The sequence below is a fragment of the Galeopterus variegatus genome, unplaced genomic scaffold (genome assembly GCF_000696425.1).
Source record: "Galeopterus variegatus unplaced genomic scaffold, G_variegatus-3.0.2 Scaffold333, whole genome shotgun sequence".
In the NCBI taxonomy this organism is placed as follows: domain Eukaryota; kingdom Metazoa; phylum Chordata; class Mammalia; order Dermoptera; family Cynocephalidae; genus Galeopterus; species Galeopterus variegatus.
Window position 1 is genome coordinate 304,864 of NW_007726444.1, and position 12,159 is coordinate 317,022.

The 12,159-nt window shown below is 39.2% G+C and overlaps 1 protein-coding gene across 1 annotated transcript in view; it reads left to right on the top strand.

Annotated features, from left to right (window-relative positions):
- Nucleotides 1-8,208, top strand: part of BTBD1 (BTB (POZ) domain containing 1) — a 32,570-nt gene extending 24,362 nt beyond the window's left edge. Inside the window, exons 5-7 of the mRNA XM_008567586.1 lie at nucleotides 2,783-2,870; nucleotides 5,756-5,902; nucleotides 6,398-8,208. Coding sequence (XP_008565808.1) covers nucleotides 2,783-2,870; nucleotides 5,756-5,902; nucleotides 6,398-6,556 — 394 coding nt within the window. The 3' untranslated portion in view covers nucleotides 6,557-8,208. The remainder of the gene's footprint in view (nucleotides 1-2,782; nucleotides 2,871-5,755; nucleotides 5,903-6,397) is intronic.
- The last annotated feature ends 3,951 nt before the right edge of the window (nucleotides 8,209-12,159 follow it).

Genomic DNA, 12,159 nt, shown 5'->3' on the forward strand with positions numbered 1-12,159 from the left:
GGCCTGGTGGGGCACTGGATAGTGCGCCGCTTGGGAAGCGCGGTAGCGCTCCCGCCCGAGGGTTCGGATCCCACATACAGACCGGTTCCCGCTCACTGGCTGAGTGAGGCGTGGGAGCAGCACCGAGGGTTGCGATCCCGTTGCCGGTCCCCGGTCCGGTACAGGGGCAACACTGAGGGTTGCGATCCGTTGCCGGACACGGAAAAAGACAAAAAAAAAAAAAAAAGAAGAAGACAAACTCATCAATAGAGAAAAATGATAAAAGAAAGAGTGGGTATTTCATTAAAGAGGAAATCCAGTGGGCAGTAAGCATATGAGCAAATGTTTTATCTCATTTATAATTAAAGAAATATAAATGGAATTTGTCAATCATCAGTTTCTCAAAGGCAAGAGGAAATTAAAATACTCATGATAAGAGTGAGATAGAAGTGATCCTTATTCCTTATGGGGTGTAATGTGTTATCTTTCCAGAAAGCAGTTTGACAATGTTTAGTTAAAGCCTTAAGCATGTGCTTTTTGTTTTTGCTTAGAAATTCTACTTCTAAGAATTTATTCTAAGGAAGATAATTAAGGCTTTGTAAAATGATTTAGCTATAAGATTGTTCAAGATTGCATTATTATATAATAATAAAAATGGCAAATAACCTAGATTATCCAACAAGGGATTAGTTAAATATAGTGAGTCAGTAGTAATTTTTTATCATTTTACATGAAAAATGAAGTTATAAAAAGATATATATTTTTCCCAGAACTGGCCAGCTGCCAAAAAAAGGTAAAAATATACATATTCTGATATGATTTTTAAAATAATACATATGTGTTCATAGACAAAAGTCTGAAAAAGAAATGCAAAGGGATAGCAAGAGTTATCTCTAAATTTATGGATGTTTTAAAAACTTCCTCTTGTTCAGCTGCATTTTCTAATTTTTTAAACAATATATTGTTTTTTAATAATAAAATGATTATAAATAATATATTTTGAAATATTTAAGGTGGTCCTTTGGCTATAAAAGGGCAACACAAGGGAGCCTTAGAAATGTTCTGTATCTTGGGGCCGGCCCGGTGGCGCACTGCTACAGTGCGCCGCTTGGGAGCGTGGTGGCGCTCCCACCGAGGGTTCGGATCCCACATAGACCGGTTCCCGCTCACTGGCTGAGCGAGGTGCGGGCGCGACACTGAGGGTTGCGATCCGGTTGCCGGTCCCGGTCCAGTACGGGCGCGACACTGAGGGTTCCCGCTCACTGGCTGAGCGAGGTGCGGGCGCGACACTGAGGGTTGCGATCCGTTGCCGGACACGAAAAAAGGAAAAAAACAAACAAACAAAAAAAAAGAAATGTTCTGTATCTTGACTGTGGTGTTGGTCACACAAATCTATACATGTAAACTAAATACACATACACACACATGCATGCACGCATGCACACACTACAAGGGAGAGCACGTAAAACTGCTGAAATCTGCATAAGATGGAAGGATTGTATCAGTGTCAATTTCCTAATTTAGATATTGTACTATGTCACATGGGGGAAGGCTGGGTGAAGAATACACTATATGGGATCTCTATTATGTCATACAATTGCATGTAAATCTACAATATTACAAAATAAAAAGGTTTAAAAATGAAAAAAAAAAATAAGGTGGTCCTTTTACTGTACTGTGTGTTTAGCATGGTAGTTAAGAGATGGCTTTTGATCTGAGCAGACCTGGAGTTGTGTCCCAGCTCTGCCACACTTTTTGACCCAGGCAAACTAATTTCTCATAATCTGTTTCTTTAACTACAAAAACTTAGGTTAATAAAAATAGTACTGTTGCTTAGTTTATAGGGCTGTTGTAATGATTAAAGAAAATAATTCATGTGAAGAACTGAAGCTGAGTGCCTGGCACATTAGGAAGTACTCATTAAGTGGTGATGGTGTGCTAGTAGTAACAATAATTGAAGTTGTTGCTGAAAATGTTGAGACTTACTTGTTCTACATTACAGATTATCTCTCACTGTGCAGTCTTTTAATTCCATATGTATTTGATGTCAGTTTTAGCATGTTTAATGTAAAAGTGGAGTAAGATGGGTCAATATTTCCTGTTATGACAAAATGGACTTCCTAATTGTTTTACTTATGGAATCCTCATTCAAATCCATCTGTGTAAATTAGGTCTTGGTCCCAGCCCTCCACCGCCAATATTCTCTGTTACAGCAGCCTGCTTCCTTCACAACTCCTATAAATAATTTATAATTATTTTTTTCTTTCTGTACTCATTTATTATCAGTGTTTTCCATTAGGCTGTAAGCCCAGTGGGGGTAGAACAACTGTATCTTGTTAGCCACTATTTTCCTAGTGCCAAGCCCAGTACCTAAATATGATAGGCCCTCAGTAAGTATTTATTGAACTGATTAATTGTCATAGTTTGGGACGCAGGGCTTCAGTCCTAATGGCTGACATGGCTATGTTCTTGAAAGAGATGTGCAAAAACATATTTGGACTAGGGTAGCACTAAAACTATCATTATAACAAAGGTGAGTATTTAGGTTAAATAAATTCCTTTTACAATACAGAAACAAGTTCTACTTAAGTTCTTTGTTAAGTTTAATTTACTCTAGAAAGAACGTGTTTTTTTTTTTATAAGCAACCATATGACATTTCTAAGGGTATATAATTTGTGGTAGTTTTCCTTTTTATTAGCAAAATTGGATGTTCCAGGTAATACTTAAAAGATTATAAACCTTCAGAATATGAACACTTTTGGAGTTATGTATGTTATTTTATATTTGGCTTCCTTCTCTCAGGTTCACAGTTAATAGAAGAATCTCTATAGTCGGATTTGGCTTATACGGATCTATTCATGGTCCTACGGATTATCAAGTAAATATACAGGTAAACTTTTTTTCTCCACTATGTATCATCTTGAAATATAACAAACATGCAATTTTACAATAAGGTATTGTTTTCACAGAAACGAAATTTCAGTATAATAATCAAAGGAATCAGAAAGGCGGTTAGTAGCATTTTAAACGAAGAGAGTTCTATTTTACCGTTGATCTAAAAAGTCTAAGTTTCAGAATATTGAGGTCCTTTACAGAAGCATTAGTATACAAGGAACTCTCCTTTGTCTAGGAGATCCCTCTAGTAGTACTTCCTGCTGTGCATTTGACTGTCTTAAAATAACCTTGTGCTCTTTTCATGATATTTTCAACTCTAGGGCCTTGAAACTGTCTTATTTCTCGTAACTACTTTGAACACCCTCTGACTTCCAAGTGTCTGACCAGACCCTGCCTCATTCTTTAGGTCTTCTCCACCTCAGTTCTTTCAGATAGGGCACTAGTACCTGATTTGGAAGAAAGTTAAATGCCTCTCTCCTTCCCTCTTTATTAATAAACCAGTGTTGTCTGCACTTTGGATTGCACACCACAATTAGTAAAATTATTTTTGAAAACACATCTATATTGTATTTTTTTTGCGGCTGGCCAGTATGGGGATCTGAACCCTTGACCTTGGTGTTATCAGCACCACGCTTTCCCATGTGAGCCACTGGCCAGCCTATAGGGGTAATTTTAAATGAGAGAGCAGGCCTGGTGTAAGAGACAACAGGGATAGGAGGGAGCTGTGGGGAAGTGGAGCATATAAAGGGCAACCATTACTTAGCTGCTGCCAGTGGTAGCAATGTGGTAATAAGGGCCCAAGGATGCCAACCTTCTGGTTTTTCATAAGAAGCCAGAAGTCTGGATTCCTTTGTTAAATCTCCCTGTGTTCAATTTTTGACTAATAATTCAAAGTCTTTAGAAACACCAACACCATGAGGACCATACATAGCCAATCTGAAGCTAAATCCTGATACTAGTTTAAAACCTTTGCTTTAACTCTGTAATAAGGGCCCATTCCTGCAGGAAACTGCTCTCAGTACCATGTATTTACCAACTAGCAGATATGGTCCCTGCCTCAACCCTTCCCTTACACACTTGTCATTTCAATTTCTCTAAATCAGTAAGTTTCCTTATGAATCAGTAAGTGTTAAATGGGAGTATATGTTAGAAGTACTTAGAGTGCTTTTTCATAATTCCCATCATGGGTCCTTACCCAAGAGATACTGGGTATAGAAAGAAAAGTCTATACTGCTTAAGTAGCAGGTGTGGGCATAATAGAGATGGCATTTTGTTGTGAAAATTAGTCATCTTCATCTGCTTGTTATGTGGAGAGCCATGTACTTAAAACACAGCTTTGGATCAATTAATAGTATTAGATGAAAGTGCTGAAGTCCTGTGTTATATAATAGCATGGCTTGGAAGATTTTAACAGCAATAGACTACACACATCCACTACCACTAACTCTGTGGACCATTAAGGAAAGATAGTAAACTCCTGGGACTGTAACAGTAACATTTAGGGACCCTCTTTTTTTTTTTGGCGGCTGGTCAGTATGGGGATCTGAACCCTTGACCTTGGTGCTTTCAGCACCACACTCTAACCAACTGAGCTAACCGGCCAGCCCTGGACCCTCTTATTCCATCTCAGCTTCTCTAATATCCCCATGGGACAAGCAGTATTGAGGACAACAAGTCTGTAAGTGGATTAATGATATTGGCTAAAAGCAGGTGTTGAAAATTTGTGCATATGCTAATAATGATACATTTAAAGCTTTGGCGTTTTCAAGAGATTTTTACCTACATTTTATAGGAGATAAAATGGTTAAGTGAATGAACTTTAAAGTCAGATAGACCTATTTCAGTTTGAATCTCAGCTCTATTGCCTACAAGGTGTGACTGTGGGCAAATTGTGTAACCTCTCTAAGCCTTAGTTTGCTCATCTGCATGTTTATAAGTGGTACATATGGCTCAGCTTTCACAAACTGAACACACCTGTCTAACTACCTAATCAAGGAACACCACATACAGCACCCCAGGAGCCGCTCATGATCTTTCCAGCCACTCTCCCTTTAGAGTGACCACTGTCCTGACCTCTCACAGCATAAACGGCTTTTGTCTGTTTCACTATTACTGTTTTCATCTAGTGTATGCAAAAAGGCAGGTTTGTGAGCATCTCCTTCTGCCTGTGCTATTCCCACACATGGCAGACCTTTCTCTTGTAACCTGATAAGCTCTGACTTGAGCATTTAAAACTCTTCTCTGTGAAGCTTAACCCCTGCTCGACAGAAGCAGTTTTTCCTCTGTTTGGCTGCTTTGTCTTGTGCATAGCTGTCTTACTGCAGGTATTAGACTGAATAACCACCATTTACATGTCTTATCTAGTGACTGGAAACTCATTGAGGGTGTCCCTCAGTGCCTACCTCAGTGCTTGGCAGAGATTATGAAACTAAATTGAAAAGACAGAATTCTGACATTTTGAATATTCATAAACCTAATAATGCATTTAAGGTCATTTTAATTTCAGTAAGTAACATTTAGACATAGGAAATGCTAAGGGAATTTCTAGGCAAGAAGATACAGGTGAGCAGGGAGTAAATACCCATTTCCCTCAGATATTCTAAAATCCACACACCAAGCCGTGTGTCTTTTACAGAAGCTCATCTCTTCTACAGCCAAGCCCCAGTTATCTAACATTCTCCCCATCCTTTACTGTGATGACAGCTGTTTTTTGACAGTATGTTTAAAGCCATCTTTGGTGGTTAATGGTAAGTAGAGAAAACTTAGAACACAGAGATTTTGTTGTCTGCTCTGCTATTTCTAAGGGATTCATATTCTTTTCTATGAAACTTTGTTACAGTTGGTTTAACTTAAATGTAACTTCTCTTTCAAAAATTACAGATCATTGAATATGAAAAAAAACAAACCCTGGGACAAAATGATACCGGATTTAGTTGTGATGGGACTGCCAGCACATTCAGGGTCATGTTCAAAGAACCTATAGAGATCCTGCCCAACGTGTGCTACACAGCATGCGCAACTCTCAAAGTAAGAGCCAATCAGAATGTTCCACATGGTGCACTCATGGGGCCCATGGTTTCCTCTTGAATGCTACAGAAAGCATGTTTTAGCAGCTGGGAGTTAGTGACAGTAGAGCCTTTTAGAAAGGAGATGGGAGGAGGAAGCTGATAGCTAAAATATTCCACTGCTTTAGGAATTGAAATGCTTCTCAGCACAGCTCTGTTCTGAAAGAAGTTCTTCCTGAGTTTGACTAGGAAATTGAATGTTTGACAGAAGATAAAGTAAAATAACTATTTTCCTAAAACCTTTTCACTATTCTATAATAGCTAAGCTCTACATTCAGTGTTTGTACTCATTAATTAGCTTTTTAACAAAAACTTCATTTTTCATTAAATGACTTAGCATAAAATTTTATACAGGAGCTATAATGAAATATAATAGACCATTAATCTAATTAAAACACAACCTGAAATTGAGTGCTTACTGACTGAAAATTATAATAAACCTTTTATTCTCACTTAGGGTCCAGATTCCCACTATGGCACAAAAGGATTGAAGAAAGTAACGCATGAGACACCTGCTGCGAGCAAGACTGTTTTTTTCTTTTTTAGTTCCCCTGGCAATAATAATGGCACTTCAATAGAAGATGGACAAATACCAGAAATAATATTTTATACATAACTTAGCATTATAATACGTGTTGGCTAAATGGTACCATACAATCTAGTCTCAAAGGCATAAATAACTGGCCATAAAAAATAATTTGAGCATTCTAAATGTTTATAATTGTAAGACAAGAAACATTTTAGTTTCTCAGAGGAGATAGAAAAATGTTGGTTTAAATCTCTGCATGATTTAAAGGCAGATTTTCCATTTTCTTATAACCTTAGGGGAAAAGAGAACTGGGTTTAATTGTTTTTAAAAAGCACACCTATTTCAGCTTCATCTTGTATAACTTCATAGCTCAGCTGACTCATGGTCTTTCAATAAATAGTTTTGGAATTGAAAGATTTGTGTTACATATAGCCGATTTGTTTTTTGTTTTTGCTTTAACTATTTTGAAGCTTAGATAAGATGGGCAAATAGGCTTACCTGTTTTGAAGGGTAGATGAGATGGGTCAGTATTCCTACAGAATTCCTATGAACTGATTTACTTTTGGGGTTTTGAAATATCTGGTTGTTAGTATTTGGACTAATAGGCCTAATAAATGCCCAAGAAAATTTTCAGTGCATTTACAGAAAAGGATATTTTGTAATAGTATAGTGTTACATAGTACAGTTTTAAAACTATAAGTGGAATTTGTATAAATTCACAATAATGTGATATAAACAAAGACTGGAAAAGTATAGTCTAAGACTGGATTCTTTATCGCTCAACTGCACCACCGTACCTGTCTGTCTGTATGAGGGATGCTGATGATGATTCCCGAGGGTTGAGATGATGATGGGGATGATGACTGGGTCAACAGACGTCACTTCAACATTGTGATAGTCATACACAGCAGGAAACCGAATAGGATACTAACATTTCTAACAACTACTTTGAAGTTGTAAAGATAACCAACAGAATCATTCTTGCTGAAAAGTATGCTGTCAACCACACAATTCTATCCAAGAGGTAAAATATGTATAATATTCATGACCTCATTAATGTCACTGGTACAGCTGTATTAGGAGGGGATAAGAAGTATATGTGGCAGAATAACATTTATACACTTCTTTATAAATCAATTTTTTGATATATAAATGAAATAACATTCATTTTTTTCTCTTGAAAATGATTATCTTATTAAAAACTTAAGTGTAATTAACTTTATCAAATAGTTGTGGATGATGATTAAAAATCAAAATTCTTTTAAGTATCAACTGAAAAAGAATTTTTTCTAAATAGTAATTAGGATATAAAAATTATTTCATCTAAAATATTTATTTTTTTATTTTCAAGAAGGTAGTAAGGTTGTGTTGTTGGCTGAGATATCTTGAAATTGCTGGGGGGAAAAAAAGAAATTTTTCTCTCTTGTACCATGTCCTTAGGGATACAAACCTCAGTTAACGGGAATACCTACAGAATGTGTGGTTATGGTTAAATAAAGATTAATCAGCAAACACTGTGTAGTAACCATTATAGAAAATACTTCTGCATTAAAAAGTGTGGTATGCTAGAGATAAGGTAGTGTTTTTTGGCGTTTGAGGCATTTAATATGCCTCAAGTATGTTGTACTGAACGATTGTAACTGAATGTAGCTGTAGAAGGTACAAGAAACGGAACTGTTTACTGACATTGAAACAGCCCCTGGGATTCGTTTTTTAAATAAATATATATTATCCTTTTATTTATTTTTGTCATTTGTCTTTTTCGTTTAAAAGTTGAATATAAGACACCATTTTGGAACAAAGGTTCTAGTTAAGTGAGAGCTAACTTTATTTTTAATTTATGGAAGTAATGCAACACAAAATAAGAACGCTTGATTGCTGCCTTAAAGCAATTCAGAGGAACTACAGCAGTAACAACTGCCACTGCCATCTATTTCTTTGCTTTTTTTTTTTTTAAAAGATGACCGGTAAGGGGATCTTAACCCTTGACTTGGTGTTGTCAGCACCACGCTCAGCCAGTGAGCCAACCGGCCATCCCTATATGGGATCCGAACCTGTGGCCTTGGTGTTATCAGCACCGCACTCTCCCGAGTGAGCCACGGGCCGGCCCCAACTGCCATCTATTTCTTGATCACTTTTTTGTGATCTCAGGTTTTTCTCATCTATTATCTCTGGAGGTGAAGAATGAAGAATGTGGGAGAATACAAGAAATAATCTTATTTATTCTGTTATAGTGTGACAATCATCTCACAATTGTTTATTAATAATAATAGCTACCTGAGGGATTACTGTGTACCAGGCTCTGCAGTGAGTACTTATATTCATTCTTATTCGTTTCTATTCGTTTCTCTGAGCATCAGTATAAGCTAAGTACTATTATAATACCCATTTCACAGGCAAAAAAATTAATGTTTTAAAAAGTCAGTAAGTCATGGGAGGTGGAACTTAAGCCCATTTCTGTTTTCCCAAGAATTGGGAAAATATTTTGCTGGGTCTAAAAATAACAATCACCATTCTCAAACTTTACAATAAGATCCCAAAAGATACTTGACGTACCTGTACTTACTGTAGAATATAAATATCGTCTATTTTCAGAAAGAATGATGTCTGCCCAACAAATTGACATTGATTATTTGCATTATCAGAGTGTTCTTTCTTTTAGGTCTACATAAGTAGTACCTGTAGTTTTAAAGAAAAAATTTAGCTGGGAAGTACATTAGAGAACAAGGTCTTCAAATGCAGTATGTCTAAAACTTATTGTTCCACTTCCCTTTCTAGTGCCTTCTCCTTCAAACCACTTTCTTTCTACTTCCCTGTCCTAGTCATCCAGATTCAAAACCTGGGAATTGTCCCCAAATTTGGCAAAACATATCCTTCACAAGAGGGATGGTACCATAGCGATCCCAGCTCCAAGCACCTCCAGCCCCAGAGCTGCATGGTGCATTTACTCTCTCAGCTAGTTTGTATGCTCAAAAATCCCTTTTCCTTTTTCTCCATGGTAAAGCTAAGATAAGATGGAGTTTTTAAACAGAATTGGAATTAAATGGAATGGAATTAAAACTGAAGGAAGGTAAAAATAAATGGGAACCAGCATAAATGATAATTGATTTTCTGCCATTTGGATCATAGTCCCTGTTCTTCCCCTCACCATTAGGCAATATTTCTTCCCACTCTGCCTCTCTCTTTCCCTTCCAGAGGCAGATACTTGGGCAATAAGTCAGGTGCACAGTTCTGGTGGCAGATGGGGCTGATGGCTTTACACCTCCCGGCTGCTCACACTCACCCCCACTCCCCACCCAGTGGCCTGTGGGAAAGGGTACATGGTTCTTTGCAGGGCACCTCTTCCCTCTCTCTCCCCTCACCCATCTAGCCACCTGCCAGATACCATTAGTAATTCACCATCACAACTGTCCCCTTCCATTACAGCTGTCAAAGTTCTAATTGAGGCTGTCATGACTTCACCTAAAACAAATTCTACAAATGACTGCTATATAATGCTGGTTTGGCTTTTGTGCCTCAATTTCTAACTGATTTCAAAGAAAGAAAATACAGTTTTGGTTTAATATCTGGCTCACTGAGTGGCCTCAGTGTGCATGTGACAACCCATCCCAACCTAGCATTCCAGTTACTTCCTTACCTCCAGTAACCACCATTCCTTCTCGTGACCACACCGTGTGCCTTATCATGTGGAATTGTTCTATCTCTGAAATTGTAAACACAGACATCCCACTGTCTGACCACAACCTTCAATACTGCTTCACACTTTTGCATTCCAATCACATGTGTTATTGAGCCTCAAGACTGCAGCCCCTTGACCTCTCTGTTCTGTCAACTCTCTTTTCTTTTTCCCCACCCAGTTAGACTCTACCTTTGATCTGTTTTCCCTTTTCTCCACCTTTGATCTTTAATCACTTTAACCTCTTCATCAATAACCCTCAGCCCTCTCATATAGACCTGGATAAATCCAGTTGTCTGCCTTATCTTCAACTCTATGGCTGTTGAGTTCCAGGCATTTGAAATGATATATAGATTGAGATCATGATGATCTCATGGCTTCCAGCTTCAACTAGGCTGTCAGTGCTGCAAGGTGAGTTTTCAATGTCTTTGACATTCTCCGGAGTCCCTCTGTTAAATCTGTTTCTCTTCACACCTTCAGCACCTCCCCACTCCTAGCTAATGAAAGAAATCCCAACTCCTACCACAAAACCTATATGTGCGCCTAACCTTTCCCTTCTCTTATGAAAGGAGTATCTAAGGTTTTCTGTAAACATGTCAGTCTCTCAACTCGTGCTCAGACCCCGCCACCTTAGGAACCCCTCCTCTCCTGTAACCTTTCCTCTACTGGCTTATTCCTGTCAACCATAAAATATGGTTAACTCTCATTCAGTTGAAAAAATAAATAATCTCTAAACCTCATGAGCCCAATTACTGCTTCACAATGAAGTCACTGAATTATTCTCTACACTTACCTCCATTTCCTCTCCACTGAAACTGCTCCTGCCTGGGTAACGAACACTACTCTTTTTCCTAAATCTGTGGACACTTCTCAGTCCTTATTTCACATGTCCTCTCTGTGGCATTCATCACTGTTGAGTACTCCCTCTTGAAGCACCCTCCCTTAGCAGACATTACACCACACTCCTACTTCTGGTCAATGTCCTTTGGTGATCTCTGTACCTGCCCTTAGGGTCTGTCCTGGGGCCCCTGCTCTGCACACTCTAAGCCTTTCTCATTCATCTCCATGGCTTCAATCGCCATCTATTTTTAGAGGACTTCAGACTCTATATCCCCAGCCTAGATCTCTCAAGCTTCAGTTACATATATTCAGTTACCCCCTTAATATTTCTAATTGGATATCCCACAGGCATCTCAAATTCATTATGTCCAAAACTGAACTCCTCACCTCAGACTCCCAACTGTTTCTTGGGCATCTTCCTTGACTTTTCGCTTCTATTTCCACATTGTCACTCCCCAAGCTCTGAATATTCCAGTTCCTGAATATACTTGACATGATCAGCTCTGCATACCCGCTGCCGCTACTCTGGTTCAGGCCACCATCTCCCATTTAGGTGTCAGATCTCCTACCTCCTGCTTTTCCTCTATTGGCTACACTGCAGCTAGAGGTCTTTCTAAAACAACAAATTGGACCGTGCTTACCCATAGCTTCAAACTCTTCAGTGACTCCATGATCTTTCCTCCGCTGACTTCTCGAGTTCCATGTCTTGCCATGTCACATGTTGCAGTGTATTTGCTGTTACACTGTGGGATCCTCCACGCCTGGTACAAGGAAGGTGCGCCATCGATAGCGGAATGTACCCATGGCCAAGCCGGCACCAGGCTCTACATCGGCTTGTGGACCACAGGAAGCATTTGGGACTCTGCACTTGCTGGTTGACTGCAGGCGTGAAGAGACAACTGGCTCTGTGCACTCTTTGCCGCTCACTCCAATCCTGAGAAGTGACAATACCTTTTTTTCACCTCGGTGAGAAAGAGACCACCCCACCAGCTGAGGGGGTGGGTCATAGCATGATCGGACCCCAGCTCCCATCCTCGTCTGCCGTACGAGAGGGGCGCGCACCGGTTCTGGTGCAACAGGACTCCCTTCCGCCGGCCGCAAGGGGCCGCCCTCGGGCCTCGGCAGATGCTCGGGGCGCCGGGCCCCTCCGCCCGCTTCGTGCGCAGGCGCAGAG